General features: G+C 41.0%; 2 protein-coding genes across 2 annotated transcripts in view; one reads left to right on the top strand and one right to left on the bottom strand.

Annotated features, from left to right (window-relative positions):
• The first annotated feature begins 22 nt into the window (after positions 1-22).
• Positions 23-6,212, top strand: LOC115017018 (macrophage mannose receptor 1-like). The gene is made up of 17 exons (XM_029445181.1): positions 23-202; positions 370-547; positions 620-844; positions 1,017-1,186; positions 1,269-1,339; positions 1,568-1,668; positions 1,775-1,894; positions 2,303-2,440; positions 2,519-2,673; positions 2,824-2,923; positions 3,412-3,647; positions 3,808-3,991; positions 4,108-4,356; positions 4,462-4,644; positions 4,758-4,817; positions 4,950-5,095; positions 5,560-6,212. Exons 1-17 carry the CDS (start codon positions 23-25, stop codon positions 5,602-5,604), a joined length of 2,541 nt encoding a protein of 846 aa, XP_029301041.1. The 3' UTR covers positions 5,605-6,212.
• The window catches only part of aff1 (AF4/FMR2 family, member 1), a 17,876-nt gene continuing 1,141 nt past the window's right edge, over positions 5,892-22,626 (bottom strand). The window contains 19 exon segments of the mRNA XM_029444328.1: positions 5,892-8,226; positions 8,560-8,795; positions 8,903-8,940; positions 9,078-9,171; positions 9,770-9,841; positions 9,927-10,063; positions 10,184-10,247; positions 10,381-10,475; positions 11,225-11,450; positions 11,567-11,655; positions 11,742-12,767; positions 13,175-13,316; positions 13,869-13,926; positions 14,925-14,958; positions 15,557-15,643; positions 16,447-16,488; positions 19,818-20,629; positions 20,632-20,659; positions 21,415-21,535. Of these exon segments, the coding sequence (XP_029300188.1) occupies positions 8,102-8,226; positions 8,560-8,795; positions 8,903-8,940; positions 9,078-9,171; positions 9,770-9,841; positions 9,927-10,063; positions 10,184-10,247; positions 10,381-10,475; positions 11,225-11,450; positions 11,567-11,655; positions 11,742-12,767; positions 13,175-13,316; positions 13,869-13,926; positions 14,925-14,958; positions 15,557-15,643; positions 16,447-16,488; positions 19,818-20,629; positions 20,632-20,659; positions 21,415-21,535 (3,526 nt within the window). The 3' untranslated portion in view covers positions 5,892-8,101.

Below are 22,626 nucleotides of genomic sequence, written 5' to 3'. Positions count from 1 at the left end.
CGAGGATGGCACATGTGTGGCTATGACAACGGGTCAGATTGGTGGTTTCTGGGATGACAAGCCGTGTTTAGAAAAACACGCCTTCGTCTGTGAGAAACCCCGACCGGACATCACCCCACCCACCAAGCCCCCGACCCCCCCTCCTGCACAGGGCTGTGTTACCGGCTGGTCGGCTCTGCCTCACTTCAGAAACTGTTATAAGGTATTAAAGCCAGTGGTAGAGTGTAACTACAGTTACTCAATTGCGGTATTTAATTACACATTGGAGGTACTTCACTACATTTTAGTTACTTTACTTTTGACCTTTTACTTTGGATCTGAATAGCTCTTTCATCTGTGGTCAGAAACTGATTGATTTATTTATTGCAGCTCTTCCATAATGTGGACTGGTCCATGAAGAAGAGCTGGGGAGCAGCGCATGAGGACTGCGTCGCCAGAGGAGCTAATCTGGTCAGCATCCACAGCCAGGCGGAGGAAGAGTTCCTGTCTCTGTACAACAAAGGCAGCAGCAAGTGGATCGGCCTCAAGCACAACCCGACAGAAGGAGGTGAGTGAAATGTGGGTTTTATAGAGTGGACCCTGGTGGACGATCAAACTCATGACTGTTCACATCATGTAGGCTACTCTTGGAGCGATGGCACACCTCTCTCGCACACCAACTGGGGTCGCGGGGAGCCCAACAACCACGAGGGCCGCGAGGAGTGTGTGGAGATGGTGAGCAACACCAACGGGACGGACTCCTGGTGGAACGATCTCAACTGTGACGCTCACCAGGACTGGATATGCATGATTACTAAAGGAAAGATCCCCGTCCTGCCCCCAGTGCCTCCACCTCCCCTCCCAGGTAAACTGTTCCCACAATGCACCTCTGTGACGACGCAAAAATCTCAATCTATTTCTCAGTATAGAGTGAATAACTGTGTGTTGCATAGGGAGTAGTAAATGTACCCTGATGTACCCAATATACCTCGTATATTCATGTAGGCTTTTAGTAATGACACGATCTCCACCCTCAGCTCCTGACTGTGGCGCTAACCTAGGCTGGAGGAAGAACAACAACATCTGCTACTACTACAACGACACCGACTTAGTGGACTTCCACACGGCTATGAAACGCTGCTTCCAGGAGAAGGCCTCGCTCGTCTCCATCCTCAACAAAGACGAACAGGCATACGTCAACAGCATGGTGCGTCTCTTTTTATTTAGCAGGATTTGTTGTCGTATGTTACAGTGCAACATGTTTGTGTCATGCCGTGCTGCTCTTCCAGGTGGGGACAGGTCAGGTGGCTTCAGCTTGGATCGGAATGAGGATGTTTGGCATCACAGGTGGACAATACATGTACGTGTATTTTATTTCTTCAAAGGGAAGACACCATATCAGTTTTATAATATTGTACAGCTCAGTTGTTTTTCTTTGTAAATTAGATTAGTTTTTTTTCTTAATCCGAGCAGCAGTCTGATAAACTATCTGTCCAAATCACCGCAACAGCACAATGTAAGAGGACTTTCTCTTTATGATGTGCACAAGAAAGGTCAACACCAAGGTGTCTCTGTTTTATCTGCACAGGTGGGTGGACTTCTCCCCCGTGACGTACACTCACTGGGGTCCAGGTGAGCCCAACAACGCCAACGGGGAGGAACAGTGTGTTCAGATGAACCGACATCAAGGTATTAATATTACATCTGACAATTAGGAGAATATTGATGTGTTTATTTATTGTTTACTGAACAGACTCCTGTTGCTGATCTTTACAATGAACTCTGGCTTGTTAAGGTGGATGGAACGATGCCAACTGCGGTCGGGCTGGAGCCGGATACGTCTGTAAGAAGTTACCTGGAGATATCCACACCCCCCCTCCACCCACACAGCCCTGGGAGGGCAACTGCCCTGCAGGTAACACATGCTCAGTGATGAAGAGGACTAAAAGAAGTTGAAAGTAACAATAGCACAGTGTAGATAAGGAAACTTTGTTGTGAAAGTGTCGCGTACATGTAATACACTCGTCAGCTACCAGACAAGAGTCTGTCAGGTTATAATGGCAGCTAATAGAAAGTTATACTCTTTCATACTATATAACAATATGCAGTCATGTCTCGATATCAAGACGTGGAACATTAAAATGTGTTTTGTTGTTGTGGGCTGCCTGCTCCACTTGCTTATCATGTTATATCATTATTGCATTAAAAGTAGTTTATTCTACATGCACAAATAAATACATCCGCCAATCAAAGTGTTACTGATTATACAACCTGTAATCACCAATGACTAACAATGTAACTTAAATACCTTCCTTCCCTCCAGGTTGGATGCGTTTCAAGGATAAGTGCTTCATGTTTAAAGGGAAGGAAAACGACATCCAGGCCAACTGGACTTTTGCTCGCGACTGGTGCAGAGAACAGGGAGGAGATCTGGCAGTTATTGATGACCAGTACGAGAATGGTAAGATAAACCTGTCGGTCAGTAAACGGCCCAGTGGCTGCAGGACAAACAGAGTGCTGATCCTCTCCTCTCCTCCAGACTTTGTTTCAAGTTATCTGAGGGACCTGAAGCTTCCCACGTGGATCGGCCTGTCAGATCTCTTGTTAGAGGATCAGTACGCCTGGAGTGACGGGGTCAGCCCTGTGCTGTACACCAACTGGAACGACAAGGAGCCCAACAACGCAGGAGGATCGGTGAGGATACTTTACTTATTACACTACAGAGTTATTTATAATTAGAGCAAAGCGAGTGGGAAATATTGTGACTCACTCACAGGCAGGACTCAAACTTAAAAAAACTCATGTTTAAAGTTCGATAGCCTGAAGCTTTCTCGTTCTCGACAGGAACACTGTGTGGCGATGGCTCACAACTACCTGGTGAGCGGCAAGTGGAACGATGACGCCTGTCACAAGGATCATAGCTTCGTCTGCTCCAGGAAGAAATGTCAGTAAACACAACACTTGTTATTCTTTCTGCTCAAATAACATTAGTTTTCTTTTAGTAACAGGAATGACAGAACACTACAGAGCCCTTCGCGTGGAGTTGTACTGTAATATTCCTTTAGTGAGTTTAAAGTGATCATTGTATCGTTGTAGAAGTTGATTTAGGAGTTTCTATATTTTTGGCACACAGTAGCAATGCTCTAATATTTATTAATTCATTTATTTTATTTGTTTTCTTTAATAATAAGGGTTGATGCTTGTTCTCAGTGGTGGAAGGAGAAGTCATATACTTTATTCACATAAAAGTAGATACTACAATTATTACAAAACGCTCCATTAGTCGTAAACGTTTTATTTAAGTAAGCACATGTAGGCCTACTTAAGCATTCGGTGTGCGCAGATTGCCACATCGATTATTTGTTTTTCCACCATGTTTCTCCAGAAAACATAATGCAGCTAAAGACATTTCTCCCTCTGCTTCCACAACAGCGAGCAGCATCGACCCTCCGCCCCCGACCCCGAACCCCTGTCCGGCTGGCTACATCTCCTGGTATCTGAACTGCTACAAGCTGGTGGAGGAGCCGGCGACCTGGGACGCGGCTCAGACGGCCTGCGAGCAGCAGGGAGGCAACCTGGCCAGCATCGACATGAGCTACGACCAGGCCTTCGTCGCTGGAGTGATCCTGCAGGGCAAAGCTGACGCCTGGATCGGACTCAGGCGCAAGGTGCTGACAATCTCTAACCTAGCCTACCTGCAAAGTCATTAAAGTCCTTGGAAATTTGGTTTCAAAACAATTGATGTACAAATAAGCAACAAGTTAAACACATTCTTACGTCTTTCTTATTATTTATATTTAACATAACTTATATTTTCTTGTAACGCAGGATGATGGCTCCTACAAGTGGACAGATGGCTGGCCTGTTTTTTTCACTCAGTGGGGACCAGGAGAGCCCAGCAATATTATAGATGAGGGCTGCGTGAGTATGCACGCTTCACGCGCGTTCCACGGGACCTGGAATGACACCAAGTGTGACCAAGCTAAACCCTACGTCTGCAAGATCTCCTCAGGTTTGTGACACAAAGTGAACTTTTTATTTTTCTCTAGTTTGTATTGCAACACAAAAAAAAGCTTAATTTAGAGTCTAAAACTTGAAGCCTTGATGATGTAATTTATATCATCTCAGAGGAACCGCCGCCGACTCCCGCCCCTGGTGATGGGAAGTGTCTGCCGTTGTGGATACCCTATGGCCGCTACTGTTACTACGTGCACGACGATCAGCAGGGCTTCTCTTGGCCGGACTCCCTGCACTACTGCCAGACGGTCAAGGCAAACCTGGTGTCCATCCACAGCAGAGCGGAGGTGGAGTTCATCAGGAACCTCAACTACAAGAAACATCACAACGTATGGATCGGCCTCACCCGGGACGGCAACTGTGAGTGTAGAAAATGGACAAAGGAACCAATGTTTTTATTGCATCTACAGATATATGAGCACTAACCTTTACGGATGCTGGAACCTTGTATGTTTGATTTTCTAGTTGGCTGGGGCTGGACAGATAAAACGTCTCTGGGCTTCCTCAACTGGGCTCTCGGGGAGCCCAATGCAGCCTTTCACCCCGGGGAAGTGGGCGAGGAGAACTGCGTGGAGATGTTCACAGACGGACACTGGAATGACAACAACTGCCTGCAGAAGAGAAGCTTTGCATGCCGCCACCGCCAGTGTAAGGACATCTTTTGTAATCATTTCTGAATCTTCATTTTGGTTCTCAAAGAAAATATACTAAGAGATCATAAGCAGCAGATTAACAGCTTCTGTGTGAAATACTTTTTGCAGACTACACAACAGATGATGGCGGCCAACCAGTTATCCCCACTGATGGTCCAGGTGTCAACAGTAAGTGTGACGAAGAGCCAAACACGATTTTCTTAATCCTATGACATTTATTAGTCATGTTCTACTTTTCTTTCCCGTTATAAGCAAATAATGACATGTTTTAATACAGCTGCTGTATCTCCGTTTGTCCAGATACAGGGGTGATAGTCGGCGCCGTCGTTGCAGCCATTGTGATTTGCAACTTGATAGCTGGAGTGCTGTTTTATGTCTTCAGTGTCCGGGGGTATAAACTGAGCGGCTTGAGCCTGCCAACGAAAACAACCACTCCCATCGAGGTGGTAAGTTACTACCTGTTATAGTTGGGTGTGAACACTAGGCTTGCCGCGGTAGTCGGTGTTAGGGCATACACAGGTTACATTACTCGCCCTCTACCGTTTTGCTTTTTAGTTCTTATTCGCGTATCAGCACATCACCCGCGTTCATCAAATAAAAAAACCTTAATTTGTAAAATACTAGGCTGTTGTCACATGGTTGGATGACAGACACTATAAACTGGAAGTAAAAGTGTTTCCTCTGTACAGCAGCAGCCAGAGTTGACAGACAATAGAGGATTTGGTGTCATAAAAGAGCCTATTTACTATTATTTTGGATTTAAACTTATAGGGTACAACATTAATGTCTCATAATCTAATGATTGTTATCAACCGGTGGGGAAATGACATCACCGTGGCATCCCTAGTGAACACACGGTGACGTCTTTATGAGATTGTAAATGCTAAATTGTGTAACTTTTCTTTTGCAGCCTGCTTTCTCCAACCCCAACTTCGCTGGAGAATCGGACACATAAACCATCATTCAAGTTTTGTACAGTACATTGAAATGTCTTTTTGTAAACGAATCAGTGATAATGTCCCTTTAAGTCTCCGGAGTGCCATAAGATTCAACTCTTGTACAGTATATAGTGAAATACACTTTGTTTCCTGTGTTGCACTTCTGAGTGCAACAAGGCCAGATTAATTGAGAAATGTTGTGCATGTATTCACTGTTCATTTGTACTATCCTTTATCACCTAAATATTTAGTTTCTTTGAGCAAAATAAGAGTGAACAGTTTTAAATTATGACTTAACAAAACATTCTTTTCCAGTGTTTATTCATCTTTGTACACTGCAACACAAATTCTTTACATATTTCACAAAAAGCATCCTTCAAAACCTTTTCTGAGCATTTTTCCAGTAAATAATTTGACAAGAAGTGTAAACTTGTTGCAGAGTAATTCATAAATGAAGCAACAACAGGTGATTGAAATAAAGCCACAGGTTGGAAAGGACAAGAAAACTGTTGAAGTTGCACTATTTATGACCGTGTGTGTGCAGACAACTGTAAGAAACTGAAGCTCATTTCTATTGCTGATCTGTACATAAAAATAATCCCAAATGGCACCAGTGTACTCGCTCCTTACTTAAAAAAATATCACTTTGTGAGGAAAATAAAGTCAGAAACACTTTGTGATCCTCGTTTAGCCCTTTTATCGTGAAATTGCACACAGACACACCGACTGAATGACCACGCGAAACATTTCAAAACCCAACGGTACTCATGTCAAGATGTGCTAATCTAAAGAAATGTTTCCTTTCCTGCATCGCTATTTCAGTACCTCCCGTGAAAACTACGTCAACACCTCACTTAAAAAATCGGAACCAACAAAACTCCAGCTTTATTGCTTTGAATCAAAGTTACAATAAACAAGTAAAGACCAGCACAGTCCTGCCGCTCCGAGCGTGGTGTTCTTTTGTCCAATAACGCTCAGAAATTAAACTACAAATACTCAAAGTGCATTCTTTAGTAAGCTATAGGTTGGCCTTTTATTCTACTCGCACGGATTTAGTGAACATATTGCAACTCAACGTTTGCTACTAAACAAAAGTGTGGGAAACATCGAGGAAAGCAGCTTCCTGGTGCAAAAACAAATAAAGGGAACACGACTGTAGTTTCATATCTGCTGAACGACTGTGGCAGTCCCACTATACTTCAAAGGTAACTCAAACTGACAAACACGGCTAATGTCAAACACTACATCCACTACTATACCTAAAGTATAAACCCATTTGTTTTGTTCTTGTAAGTAGTTAAGATGGGAGGGCACAAGCGCATTTGTTTTTAACTAGGTGACGAGAATACAAACTAGTCACTTGTCGTCATTATCAGCCAGAGAAAGAGGACACATCCTCTGATCCTGAGCTGCAGCCATCAACCCTCATAACAACAAAGCTATCAGAAACTTGAGTCCATCAGCTCTCAAACATTTCCAACCTTAGGTCATGATGCAAACGCGGAAATGACGTCTTAAAATTCCACCGATTCCACAGTTACACCTCAAAGACTGAACCCTGAAATCATAAAACCTTTCCTGCTTTGCCTCATTATTCATGATCAGAATTATCTTCGTTATGGGCAACCTACATGTACTTTATCCTGGGAGAACAAATGTCTAATTCTTGGCACGTCCTTTTTATTTATTCATATAAATGCACTTATTATTGCACAAGAAGCGTGTGTTAATTTAACCAAAGTTGTGTAAACCTGGCAACACTTCTTTGAAAAAAAACTGAAAATACAGATGCCAACAAGGGGTAAACTTAATTGAATGCAGATTAAATATTATTATACGCAACAATTGCACAATATTTGACTTATCTCTACTTCCTACATAGTCAAGATTAGACTGTCACCTGTACATATTTTATAAGAAATGACTTCATCCCTCCTCACTGATTTGTATGTGAAATAAAATGCAGAATTCAAAAAATACAAAATCCCTGAATCCAAACCGATCTTTCAGACTGAAACAGGCAAACTTAATTTAATTTCTAAGAGAAATTAAATAAAAATCATGATACATTTGACCTATTATTTAAGTGCCTTATAGTAACATTAATAAATAAGATCCGTGTTCGGACTTGTACGAGGCTGGGGAGAATTACAGAGCCACCAATCGGCACTTTAGGTTATATTTGATGTGCTTTCATCCAAATCTAGTTAAGGTCACTCCTGAATCAAGAGCCTTGATGCACACATGGTTCCAACACGTTAGGAAGAGGAAGGTACTATGTAGGTGCAAGACATGAAATGTGTGGATTACAGCAGATGTAACCCATGTTCATAAAAGTGCCAGAGAGAAAGAGAGACACCAGAGTGGACATGAGAGAAAACAATAAATAACAAGTGCAATCATCAGTGTTGTATCCTTAAGAACACTCATCCCATGAGACGAGTCGATGTCCAGGTTGGTATGAGAGTTTGACACACTGAGGTGAAGTAAAGGTCGAGGGAGGCAGGTCGATGGTCACTTTACCTTTTGGGTGTCCAGCCTCAGCCAGTGGACGCCCTGTCTCGTATAACGGACCACAGAGCTCATACTCGACGTGAGACTCAATGGGCCTAAAACTGTGTCCAGCTCTGACAGCATACCTGAAACATACAGAAATATTAAACACATTAAACATCACACTGATTGAAGCTGCACCTTAGTCGTTTTGAGGGCGACTGCACTGCCAATGGATCTTATAATACTTTTATGCCTTTATGATTTAATTTATTGTAATTGTTGTGTTTTATTTACTGTATTTCCTAGTTTCACTGTACACTGCCCTTTAACTTTGTTTTTGATAAGTTATCATTATAATTGATAAAATGGTTATTTTAAGGCAGCGTCACTACAAATATCAAGGAACTATTTAGATCCATGAAGCTTCCTGCCTTAGAATATTTGTATCCAAGTTTGGTAACACAGTCTATTCTTACCGCTGCCTTTTTGTGACAGCTCCTCCGCCTGCTCCCAGATGTCATGTGCGCTCAGGACTAATGTAGTGATGTTGATGTAGGTGAACGCCACTTGTCCTATGGCCTGGGGAACTGCCACAGTGCTGCCGACAGAGTCCGCAACCAACCCGCTGCCACTGTGGTTGGAGCCGGGACCTGAGCTGGATGTGTTGGCTGGAGACGGCATGTTGGGCGTGTAGGACGGGGTGTCTGTGACTCTAAAGAGAAACGGGTGTAAAGATGTAGACTTCTTAATGAGCTACGACCATCACAGCTTCGTGCAATATGCCCAAACAGAACGCAACATGCACACGAGATGACTTACTTTGGCGTTAAGACAGAAGCGTCTTTTGTTGATGAGTTCTGAAAGGTCCAAATTTAAATAGCAAAAATAAATAATCATATATACAAACTCAGTAAAACTACTTAATAAAGTGTTGTGTTGATTAGATAGGACCTAAATAATTATAATAAGGAGTTATGTACATATTAATACTTACACTGAAATGATCGGTGAGGGTTTTTGAATACTTGAGTGCAGTTTTGTGTTTGTGGCGAAACATGGCCATCTGCAGGAGAGACTGGCACTTCAAACTACAAGACACAATTCAATGTTATTAAATTATAAATAGCACGATTAATTAAAGAAAAAACGGACTATTTTTGTGGCTTTATGACATTTATGATGACCAATCTAATGCGATCATACAACTCGTATACTGTAGATCTTCTTCCACTTCACATTTTAAATTCTAAACAAGAGATTTATTGGGAAACTTTGACAAATGAATTTCTTTTTTACTTATGCCATTTAAAAGTGTGTTTCGGTAAGATAGGCACGAAAGCTACCCGTGTAATATAAATCTAATCTACCAAACAGAGGATGAATCCGTTCGGTAGATGATTTGCAGAATCAGTAATGGACATTAAAATAAAGTTTTGCACATACAACCGTTTTATCAACCTTTCAAATGATCACTTTGTTTTACAATTCTACAGCAAGACACTGACGTATATCTGACGTTAATGAATGAATGAAAGTCCTCTTTAGACAAGAAACAAAAACAGAGATGGTGGCAAGCTTAAAAACAAAGCAAAATAAGAGACACATATAACCAGTAATGTTATGGACATCTCATAAGACATTCTGGTATGTGGAGAAACAGCACATGGAATATAATCTACACCTTACCATAAAGCAAAAAAGTCCTTTTCTGAGGGTGTAGCAGAGGCGTCCACTGAGTTTTTAAGTTTCAGTACAAACCTGTGAGAGTTGAGAATATGGAGGTAAAGCTAATGCATGAATCAAATCTACCGGTTGTGCAGATAATAATGATAAGTGTTCGTACTTGAGCAGTTCCACCGTCTCTGCAAACATAGTGTAGGAAGACATTGAAATGTGTGGATCTTTTTCCATGGCAATGCCACTTTCAACAAAGTACATGGCCGCATCCAGGTAGTTGAAAGCTTTAATGAGCTTATCTGACTACAGAGAGAGAGCAATGAATAACATTTGTGTTATGAGTTTCTTGTGTCACTGGATAGACTGTAGTTATTTTAGTAAATTAACTCTAAACACACAAACAATCAGAAAGAGAGAACCTACCTCTGCATCTGCTTTGTGCTTCAGTTTTTTGGCCTCCTTTATGTAATGTTTCACTGGATACTGCCTACAGGAGAAAGACGTTTATTAGATGACTAACAACAATATACAATTAGTCATTCGTAGCAATAAAATGTGTCTTAACAAACTAAAAACTGTGTTCAAGAACGACTTCGCAGCTCCACAGAATTTGTTATTACCTGTCCTCCAATTTGAGCAAGGGTCTGTTGCTCAAAGCTTCCCTGTGGGGCTGTGAAGAGGACGGGATGGCGAGGCTGCTCTTTGGGGGGTTCTGCTAGGATTGCAGTGCAGACGTTTGGTTACAATTTGAACGGTTCTCCTTTTCATGTAATAAATCATTAGTGATCCTTTTTCACTGGCTACAATCACTAAAACTATGGAGAACTTTCACAGGCTTGAGACTCTGGTCTTTTGTTGTGCAGGGGGCACTCCTTAAGACCTTCTTTGACTCTGTGGTGGCTTCAGCTATTTCTTATGGAGTGGTCTGCTGGGGCAGCAGCATCTCGGCCGCTGACAGGAAGAGACTGAACAGACTGGTGAAGAAGGCCAGCTCTGTCCTGGGGAGCCCGCTGGACACTGTGGAGGTGGTGGGAGACAGGAGAATGACGGCCAAGCTGTCCTCTCTATTGGACAACATGCCCCCCCCCCCCCAGGACACTTTGTCCGCACTGTGCAGCTCCTTCAGCGACAGGCTGCTTCACCCACAGAGAGATACCGTAGGTCCTTTCTCCCTGCAGCGGTCAGACTGTACAATCACCATGGCCCCCGGTACACCACCACACTATTCCACCACTGTGTGCAATTATCAATGCCTTGTGTAATATTCAACGACTTTGTACTTACACTATTGTTACTGTATTATTATATTTAATTATTGTGTACTCGCCACTTTACTTTCTTGTTTTTTTGCTGTAACAAGGTAAATTTCCCCGTCGTGGGACTAATAAAGGATTTCTGATTCTTGTCTCGGGAAAACAAGCAATGCACCAACATACATACGTTTTAAGTCTTATATACTCTCACCTTTTTAAAGTGTGGGTGTTCTGCATGCTTTCCACCGCTCTTCTTGTGCTTGCGGGAGTCTTTGCTCTTCATAGCCTCCTTGATGGACTCCAGGGACTCCCCAGAACTGCATTTGTGCACCTTTGGGCCTTTAGCAGAGTCTTTGGGTGTCAGAGGCTTCTGCAGGGGAACAGGTTTTTTCTCTGCCTTCTTTCGCTCTCTGTCCTCTTTTGAATTGCTGGAACGTCTGCAGGTGACAAGATCAGAAGGCTTGTGTGATCGGACACACTCCCACAACAAAAAGAAAGTTTCATTTAAAAATGTTTCAATCCCTGCTAAAAAATAAAAGTATGGGAGACCTACTCCAGTTTAACAGAAGCTTGAGTTGATGGGGTGTTCTTGTTTTCCAGCCTCTGTTTCTTCCTGGGAAGAGTCGTATTGTCTACCTCAACCTGGAAGACAACAAATCACACCATAAAATAAAATATAATGTACTTCTATGCTAACTAGAACAGACCTGGACCCACATATTTCTCACATTTTGAGATATACTCTTTTTGATGGTTTTGATGAGTTTGTGTGTTGTAGAAGCATCACTGCCCCCTCCATGTTGCTCTATGACCAGTGCTGATCTCTTTGGATTGCTGGGTATCTCCTTGTGGTTGCCAGCGGTCCGGGGGACTCTTGAGAGCAGATTTAGATCAATCTTCACCTGCAGGGAGCTAAGGGGCTTCTGGGAGTCCAGAGAACTCTTGGCTGTCTGCCCAGTTTTCTCTGAGTGCTTGTGGTTAGTTTTGTGAAGAACCTTAGTGCCCTTCTGGCAGATGTTCTCCGGGTTTGGTTTGCTACAACTGATTCTGAGTGGCAGGGCAGGAGTCAGCTGGTCAGTCAGAGCAGGACTTTGGGTGGGGCAGGAGCAAGGGTTAGGATATTGCACACCACACGATGGACAATGACCACAGAGCAACACCGTGACTTCAGGCCCTGATCCAGCCTTCCGCTTGTCAAGTAACGCGTGTTTAGAAGTCTTCTTACGGTCTCTTTTAGGGTCACTGCTGTCCTTGCTTTTCTTGCTACGTCCTGTTTTTGTCTTTACCTTGGGTCTATCTGTGAAACAGGGCTTTTTGTCTCGCGTGGCGACATCTTCCTCACACGTCACGCTGATAGTTGCTTCAGTGCGACCTGGGAAACCTGGGAAACCTGCATTCGCTGGTTTTGAGGAGTACGTGTTGCATGAAAGTTTCCGGGAACTGCTACAGCTGTTCAAATCAGCAGAGAGGGATTTGTGGCTACTTTGATGGTTATAGTTGTCCTGAGGGCTTTCACTGTGCTGCTGGGGGAACTCTTTCTGGTGAGAAGAAGGCTGAGCTTTGGACTCTGTGTTGGGGTCAACCACCTCTACACTGAGTGAGTGCTTGGAGCTTTGAGTGGGCGGTGTCTGTTTGTGAGCGGGGCTCTCAGAGGCATGTGCACCGCTTTGACTCTCAGTGCTGCAGATCGGCTGGCTGGACCTGATCCAGTTCCCCAGCTGCCAATCACCATGGGCCACTGCTGGAGGATCAGGCTATAAAAAAAACACAAACATTGTGATTAAAAAAAGAAAAGAGCAAACAGAGAATTTATCAACGTTTCCCCTACAATTATATTGTGGGGGGGGGGGCATGTCCCCCTTGTGACAAAGAAACTAAATATTTGTTTTACCTAATTTATGTGCACTCATTTAATGTCAGCTCAGTGTGAGAGTCTTTGCTGCGTTTTTCCGTCATTTACTGTAGCGCAAGTTTCACCGTGGGCGGGGCTTTGCGCAAACATACGGCATTCGAACACTTAAGACTCTGCTAACTTGTTGCTTTTGCTACCAATATTAGCTGCTGTGTTTCAACAATGTTAAGGATAGAAAAAAAACTGTGCATGCAGGCTGAATTTAAACCCTGGTGTTCTGTTGGGGTCGAGTAGCAAGCAGCAGTTTACCTCGGGTTTAACTGATTTGCTCACAGGGGGGTGAGGTGGCTCCTCGATGGTGCCTTCACTGTCCGACTCTGATCTTGAGCTACACTCTGAGTCGCTGGAGCTGGCGGGCTCGACCCCTCTGGAATGTGCTGCTTCACGTGAACTACAGCACACACACACACACACACACACACACACACACACACACACACACACACACACACCATTACAATAATATGACATAGCAGTGTTATAGTTATAATTAAATAAACACTGTGGCCCACAGCCCGTTCGGCAAACATTATGATTGAGGAAGAAACAACAATTTGTTTATTTTACAAATGTTTTGGGTTTTTTTCCAGAAAATTAGAGCTACAACACAAAGTGGTTGAATTGTTTAGTGGATTGACAGAAAATTCAAATGAATCGACTAATTAATAATTTTAGTCATTTTTGGATAAAGAAAATCCAGCTTCTCAAATGTGGGGATTTTTCTTTATCATTTATAAAAGTAATATGAAAATGTTTGGGGTTTGTCTGCTGGTCGAATAAAACAAGCAATTAATACGTCTTCCTAGATATTCTTTCACACAAAAAAAAGAAAATCGGGAAGATAATCTACAGATTAATTGATGTAAACAATGGTCCACAGGTTGGCAATTTACAGTCCAGATGTGTCATATTTTGAAATTAGGGCACAAAAACTGTCACTTACGATGATGAGCTCTGCTGGATGAGCTGGGGAGGATCTGCAGGAGAGGACTTGCAGTTTTCTGGGGGAACATGAACCAGTCAATGTAAAAAATACTTTGTTTCCCATGCACTGCAGCTGAGTCATTAAACTAATGACATGACTTGGTACCAATAACTTCACAAATGATAATTTATTAAAACTAGAAAGACCAAACACCAAGAGTGACACCTTAAGACATCACTTTTTTGATTCTGAATAGATTCATTATATAGAGGCACATTCTTAAATACAATTTATATAATAATCTATAATAAAAAAAATACAAGTCTAGTCTGGTTTCTAAATCCGGTCTCAAACTATTTTACCGTAATTTGAAAAATACGTTAAACGGATGTTTTATTATTGGATTGTACTTCTGTAAAACTGACACCTCCTTTTGACCTTATTTTCTGGCAGTCGCTTCAACAGCCAGGTGACTAATAACATTAGTGCTGGCTGATTTTCTAAGGCTAGAACCACTTAGAAGTCAATAGATGAATAAGAGAACACAAGGGAGAAAGCAATGAGCAGAAATAGGTAGAGGAAGTGATGGATGGAAACCAGCTAGTGATGAAACAAAACAACAGTAAATCAATAAAAGGCCTGAGAACCGTAAGAGATCCCTCCTCCTCTCTACTACATGACATAATGAGGTTCATTTGAGATTAAATCTTTCCTCTGCCCTATTTTGTGAACTGGCCACAAAATATCCGTCTTTGTATGAGCTTCCATAGAAACATTGCTTTGAACAAAACCCAAGGCAGAGACTATCAGCTGCTTTAACGCCGTAGATATTAAAAGTTGAAGAGAAGATAGGAGAATATTTAGCGCACAACAACTTTCACCAATGATTGTATGTACAGGCTGTGCAGCAGATGATTCCTGATGACAAATCCATCTGTCTGCTACCGACATCAACTCCAGACACAACAGACTCCAACACTGGTTTGCACTCAGTACAAACATTGACATCATTTCTATTAATTATAATGTTCAGCCTTGTTCTGTGGCTGAATTGTACTCCGCCTCATTACTCACTTTGTCCTGGACATGAAGAGACATACTCTGCTTCCTGTGAAGACAAAAACAAAAAGCAAGCTTTAGCCTTGGTGACATATTTGTTTGATTTAGGGTTGAACATGTGCATGTACATTTACACTAAACTGATATCTTGTGTACTGATCTGTACTGTGTATGCACACCGATATTTAATTAAGACTAAACGCCTTATAACCTGATGGGTTCAGCAGGCCAAACATTTGATCTGAGAGGGGTGTGAGACTAAAGGCCATGAGGTCATTGAAATCAAAAGGATGCATCACTTCTGAACATGAGGGTCCTCATCCAACTGCATGGTAACCTGGTAATCTTACATTATGAGATATCCTGTGAGCAAAATAGAACATTTGACTTGATGGCTTGATTGACTTGAAGTTCAACAATATGCGAGTGCATTTTCTGTGTAGCTGAATGCATGAATGTGCTTGGTATATTATCTGATAATGGGGAAGGCCACGGCACAGCTGCAGTGTTTCCAACACAATGTTTGGAATTTTGCACTGAAGAGGCTACAACTTCAGAAAGTTCCCACTTGATTTAGCAAACTTAGACTAGCTTCAGGTAAACATTGGAATACAGGATTCAAGAATTCTCAACCTTTAAGCTCTTACCTTGGCTGGGAACAGGGGTTTGGAGGGTTCATCTGAGCTAGGTGTGTGTATGGCTGTCAGGAGAGGCGGCCATGAGTGAGTCATTTCCTATGGGGGGGGGGGGGGAGATAAAAAGAGTGATGTGGTCACAGCCAACAGACATGGCATAACTACAAACTCATTCTCTCCCCAGCACAGGTCAGTGTCTCACATGCTGATCTTTGAGAGTTCAGTAAAGCTGTGAGGTGAGTGAACAATTGAAAACACACAGAACCGGTGTGATAAAGAAAATACCGTCGACCCGGAGCAGAAGGCTGATGTGAGAAAGCTAAAACAAAAGAGCATCTGCAGTTTCTCAAATTCTCATGTATGCAAACCTCACAACAGTCTGAACATCTGCTTATTGTAATGAAGCACATGTGCAATACAAAATGTGTTTAGAAAAGAGAGTCTGATGCTAATAGTTTCATTTATTTGTCTACCAGCAAACAATTTGTTTAGTTTGTATCGTTCCAACTATCAAATTAAATTATAAAATATAATTTAACCTACCTTGATACCCGTTCCTATTTATATCAGTGAGTGCTATATATAGTTATTTTTATGTATGCTAGTAAACTGAATTTCAGTTTTTTTGATGCATTTAGACATTTTAAAAAGGTAATTCATTATATTTAGTGTAAAATTAATAATTTATAAATGTGAATTGCATTTGTTTTTTAAAATACACTGAAATGTGTATCCAGGATATAGAAATTATTTTATAAAAATGCATCTTACATAGAAGTAAGTTTAAAGTAAACTTACATGTTGTTTAATAATGTGTTGCGTCTCCATTAAATAAAGAAGTTGTAAATAATTGCTACATTACGTGTCCAACTGTAAATGAGAATTTTAACAGCTGGACTTACCCTCAAGATGTCCTCCACACACTGAACTTCATTTGTCCTCGTCTGTAGAACACAAATGAATAATTCTGAGTTTCCAAAAAGACAGTGGAAAAACCTGTATGCATTTATAACATGACAAACATAAAAAGGTTTGTTTCGGGGCTAATATATCACAGAGCAATCCATGTATTGTATTTCACAGTTCAAACCCCAAACATGTGCCTTTATCCTAGCCCTATGTTTCATCTCAGATTGTTTACTTCTTGTCATCGATGTGATGCATGCGGCTTTCATTCAGCTTAAAACCTGCAACATGGTGAATCATCAGTAGGTATGCTGTAACTTGTGGGGAATTGAAAACATGCACTACGTGTGGCAGAACACTGGAAATAAAAACAAATAAGACAGACTTAAATACAAGACACATTTTTATATGCATTTCCTTTTCATGTATACATTTGGTGTGTCATAAATAATAGAAAAACACATGTTAAAAGGTCAATTATTTAGCTTTATCCCCCCCCATGCCACAATAAAATCAAAGTGAAGCGGTGTATCACAGTTCAGTGTTGTCCAGTAGAGAGCAGTATCGACCTCCTAAAGCACTGACAATAGTTTTTATGGAGGGGTGCAGAGGGGTTTTTTCTGTTTTGAGATGGAGACACATTGTTCATGACAGTTTTGACGCAGTGATTTGATTTTGCATTGAAAAATAATGTAAAAACTTAATTAATTTGGTAAAATACAAAAAGCTAAATAATTGTTCTTTTAACATGTGTTTTCATTAAAATTATGACAAAGTAAGTAATACATAATTAAAAGGCAATACATACAACAATGTGTGTTGTATTTAACTTTATTTTTTTGTTTGATTTGTTTTTAACTAAGGCATTTATAATCTTCCACCAAGCACCATATTAACACAAGATGCTGAGACAATAACCTTACTTTGATCTTCGCATTATCAATCCAGAGAGTAGATAAAGAACAGACTAACTTAAAACTCCTACACCCTAGGAGTGAACGTGTATTCTTATAATTTGTCTGGTTCATAAAAGTAGGACAAAGCATTAAAAACATTATAAATATAATGCAGTCCTATATCACCACTAACTACAGCCTCAATCACTAGATGAGTGATGAGCCCCAACATCACATAAATACTGTGTGTGAATGAATAAGTCAACAGGCTGTGTTTTAGTTTGTTTTCAGGCCTGTCTTTCAGTTTTTCCTTCTGAATGGACAATGTTGAGATAAAGTCAGAGTGAATGGGCCCCCAGAGCAGATATGCAAGTTGGTGACAAAGCTCATTTATTGTCCTGCTCCTGGGCCCTGGGGTGAAGCTATCAGACGTCACATAAACACACACAAAACACACAAACCACAGGCTGCTCGCCACATACCACCATGCTATGTGCACCTGGGCAAGACATGACACTACATGCTCAAAACTCAATGATGGCTAGCAGCATTATATGAACAGGAAATAGTGATACTAAGAGTGCAGCACAGGTGCAAACTAAACTTTCCAAACAACTACAAAACCTCCATCTCCTGAAATTAGGTTTCTGAAATAGCAAGTTTTCTGAAATGTTTTCTCCAGGTGGTCACCTCCTGTTCTAAAAAGTGACGCCAATGTTAAACTTGCATTCATTCTAATAGCGAGCAGGGCGCGACTCCACTGGTTGGTTTGTGTAGAACTTAACGAGAAAAGGACTATTTCTCATTTGCTGTATTACCTCAGTGATGAATTTATGGACTCATTTGCTTGTTTTACGTCTTCTTCCATAGAGCATGTTGAGCATTTTGTAAATGTTGGTCCAATTTAGAGTAAATTAGACGATAAAGCAGCGTATGCTTTAGGGCTGGGCTACCTTGTGATTGACAGGTTGCTACCCATGGCATTGTCCAATTTAGCTGCTGTCCGTGTTTTTGTCTTACAACTTTAACCCTTTCACAGTTTGTTTTCAGTTCATGAAAGTTAATTGCATTTTGGCTGCCTGAAAATGTGTTTTCCAGCTCTCGGTTGTACTTAGCTCCAACTATCGTGTCACTTCTGGTTGCAAAAAAACAAGATAGCGACCACCAAACTGCCAAACTGGTTTGCTGAGTTTTCCACTTGTGCCTGATTAACATTTGTCTTTGCTGTGTGTGTACAAGGACATTTGTTCCCTGTGTATTGACCCGTGTTAACTTTCTGATTATACTGTGTATCCAAAATGTCTTATTGCAGATGTAGAACTTGGGTTGGTGAGAAAATTAGTAACTGCCTAGATATTCTGTACTGGATTAGTCCGAGCAGGGAAAACAGCAGCATATTTAGCACTGCTGTGCTGCTGCAGGAGTGCAAGGGGGAGGATTGAGTGCTGCAGTTGCAAGGGTTGTGTGCGTGTGTTTATGAATAGAGTTGACCTGGAGTTTAGCCAAATTCTCCCAAACAAAGCAACTCCAAGACCTTTTATAATGCCTGAACAGTCAAGCATGAGTATCAAAACCATAGAGAGGTTTCAGAGGACATCTTGACATCAGCAGGCAGGCACAGTATCCTCTTAATTCCACAGTATATTCATAGCCCAGTTCTTGGAAATAATATGTAGGACTTCCCTTGTCTTATCACTTCCCCCCACAGTCCCTGGGAGCACCAAACAAGAGCGTCACTGGTATATTATATTGTAAGACTATATATATATATATATATATATATATATATATATATATATATATATATATATATATATATATATATATATATATATATATATATATATATATATATATATATATATATATATATATATATATATATATATATATATATTACTGAAGAGGAAAATATACTCAAAAAATAGATGCATCTCTTTTTTACTTCACAAATCAGGATTCAAACCATGTGCCATATATACTTATGTATCTACACCATACTGTACTTTAGATCCTACCTTTGTATTTAACAGTGTTTTAGTAAAACTGGAACTTACAGGTTGTTCACAAAAATGTAATTCAAAATCAAACTCTCATTCGTAGTAATGAATATCACAAAGAATCCAGCCCTGCAACAGTGTTCACCACGGTGTTGTAGGGTTCTTTTTTTTTTACATTTCCGCAAGCACATGATCGTTGTGGGTCTAACATCATCAGTCTGACAGACTCAAGCCTGTTGATAGATGCTGCTTGCGTGGAAATTGCGTCACAATTACAGCTTGGTTACTATAACTATTGCCATTATAGTGATACTTCCACATTTTGGAACACACACATATTCTTTCTACTTAAGAAGTAGCAAGTTAAGGGCAGTATAAGCAAGACTATTTCTAGCCAGGCTAACGGTTTCCATAATTCATTTTAGATAATATGATATCGTATTAGTTATGAGATGCAAGACAAATACTCACCTCCAAAAATGGTGACAGTATCTTCATTTTGCCCAGGGTAGTTTTGTTGATTAACTCTGATAAAGGTACATATGGCTCTGGTGAAAGCTTCAGCTTAGGCGAGTCGTTTACCATATGGTCCTGACCGTCCATGGGCCGCACATACGCTGTTGGTTTCTGGGTCATGACGACGCTCGGCGGCTTCGACAACAGGAGTGAAGGGAAGGTCTGGGAAGGTAGTGCGTTACCTTTGTTGGCTTGATGCAGAGATACATCTTTGGGGGACAGTTTTAGCTCAAATACGGAAACATCCATGGCACTGGCAGACTCAGAGGGGTGATCTGTGGATCCTTGAAGTTGATGTCTATCAAAGGTGTCCTTAGTGTCTGTGACATTGTTATCATGGTCACTGGAATGTGGGAAGAGTGGCGGCTTGGCATCAGGAGACTGAGAAAACATTTCCTGGGGAAGGCTGACACACTCCCTGAGATCTGAGTGGGCTTCAATCTTCTTTTGTTGATGTGCTGAGAGGCCGTGCTGACTGTGGTTTAAAGACGCATTTGAGACAGTGAATGAATCTCCATGGTGGTTAGGAGAAAAAGGGCCAGTGGACTTCCTCATGGGCTGAGAGGAGTAACCGTTACTAGAGGCGGCATTCTGACTTTGGATGGACATGTGGACTTGGTTGAGGAATGGAAGCTTGGTGGGTTTATCCGTGTTTGGCTGAGCCTGATCTGACTGTGAGAAAGTCACATAAGTAGGAATGGGTAAAGGCTCAATGGCAAAGGGATACGGATTATTCACATCTTCATAACTGCCCAGCATCCTCTGACTCGATTGGAAAGCTCATCCCCTTTGTTTGTCTGTAAAAAGAAAGAGTAAAACTTAGTTATGTTAACAGAGGACAGATATCAGAAGCCAGGTATCCATGTATGTATCACATATTTGGAAAGAAAATGCTAATTAACGCTTGTTTCCATCCACCACCGTTATGAGATTGTTAGGAGTTAGTTAATCGAGATAAGAAGTAGTGGCGGCAATTATCCAGTGGGAAAAAATATATATACGATTTTAGAAGAAGAGAGTGCAAAAAGTCAGCGTAATTAAAAGATTTACAGGCGAACTTCAAACATTTCTGTTTATTTCATATATTAATGTGAGGAAGGTTACATGAGAAGCAGAAGCTTAAGTGGACGTTGAGATCACATGCTTCATGCTTATCATAATTTATTGCTAAATCGGTTTCCAATACACTTTTTTAGATTTAGTTTTAAATCGATACACTAACCACCTCAGCCAAGCGTAAAAACAGTTTAGCGATATTTCACATTTTTGCCGTTGCCTCTTGCGCAAAAAAAAAAAACAGGTGGACCCTTACAAAACATTTTTTAATTCTCTGTAAACAGTCCTGCCATTTTGTTTACAAATATATATTGATAGTGATCTTTGTCATAAAGATGAAAATATAAAATTATCATATTCTTTAAGGAAATAATAAATGATTCAAAAACTAAATAAGTTTGCTAAAAAGATTGACCTGTAGGTACAGGTACACACACACACACACACACACACACAACACAACACAAACACTAACTCCTGTTATGTGGGTCTTTACCTTGTATGGTTCCCCAAAGAGTGGCACATTCTCAGTGTTGAGTTCTTTGGCTTGGTTTGTTTCTTGGTTCCTCTGTTCCCACGCTCGGAGGCGCAGGCGGTTCCTTTCTTCATTGTGTATACTGTAAAACATAAAAATGTTTTTATCTTAAGTTAGCGCTTCATGTACAAGTGCATCATATCAACGGTAACACTAAATATGATTACCCAGATATACACAGCCTAGAACAATGCGGCTGATCCATGTGATACAATCAGTTTTTGGCTAAAGACAAAAGGTAAAATTTAGAGACTGCTAATTTAAGGCATCTTATCAGACTTGTGGGAATAGACATTGCCCATCATATCAACAGACAAGTGTAATTAGACTCACAGACACCATGAGGGTTCAACACACATCTGTTCTCTCTAGTCCCTAAAGATGACATGCAGCCCATGCAGACATCACATGGATATTACCCGTCCAGATATGATGCAAACAGCAAAAAGAGCTTGTTCACTATAGTAAATTACATGGAAAAACAGCAGGCCCCATAGGATCAGACCCTGTTAAAAACTTTAAATATACTTAAATGAACTGAATCCACCTGCATATTTTTTTTTCTAGTTTTCTTCCCAAAACACAGTGTTGATCATCCTCACTGACCGCAACCCCAATGGGATGCTTCCATGGCAACAAGTGGAGCAGCACAGATTTGGGACGAAGCCAAGCAGATGAGCACTTACTCATTAATGGAGCAGAGGGATTGGCCAAACTACTAGAACAGCACAAACTGACACTGCCCAGTCACAGTACCACCCAGGGGTAAAGCAACATACTGTGCCTGCCTGTATTAAATTACACACTAGTCTTCCAAAACAAAACACGAAACATACATTTTGTTGACGACTGTACATGTTGATGATGCACAAGCATACAATTTACAGAAATAATTAGAAAGAGCTCCTGCTAGCAATACCGGGGGATGAATTATCGATGAGGCTGGAATATAAACTGTCCAGAAGCAATCACACAGTGGTTTAATCTTAATGTCTGATTACACACGCACATACTACGCCATGAGTCAGTAGCACAATGGTAGACCGCATAGATGAGGGAGCAAATGTTTAGTATTAATCAAGTTTGTTTGCACTACTTTGTGACTTCATTCAATGTAGTTGTATTGTTTTAAAACTAGATTTTTTTTTTACAAAGTGAGTCAAGCCTGATGTT

This window comes from Cottoperca gobio, chromosome 12 (genome assembly GCF_900634415.1).
Source record: "Cottoperca gobio chromosome 12, fCotGob3.1, whole genome shotgun sequence".
Classification (NCBI taxonomy): domain Eukaryota; kingdom Metazoa; phylum Chordata; class Actinopteri; order Perciformes; family Bovichtidae; genus Cottoperca; species Cottoperca gobio.
This window is presented reverse-complemented; position numbering and strand designations above follow the sequence as displayed.

Bases quoted from the DNA above. Each gene is read 5' to 3' on its own strand.
- LOC115017018 (XM_029445181.1), top strand. From the start codon at position 23: ATGACAACGGGTCAGATTGGTGGTTTCTGGGATGACAAGCCGTGTTTA. The intron at 1,895-2,302 runs GTAACACATGCT...CCTTCCCTCCAG, and splicing joins GGAGGGCAACTGCCCTGCAG to GTTGGATGCGTTTCAAGGAT. The intron at 2,924-3,411 runs GTCAGTAAACAC...CTTCCACAACAG, and splicing joins CGTCTGCTCCAGGAAGAAAT to CGAGCAGCATCGACCCTCCG.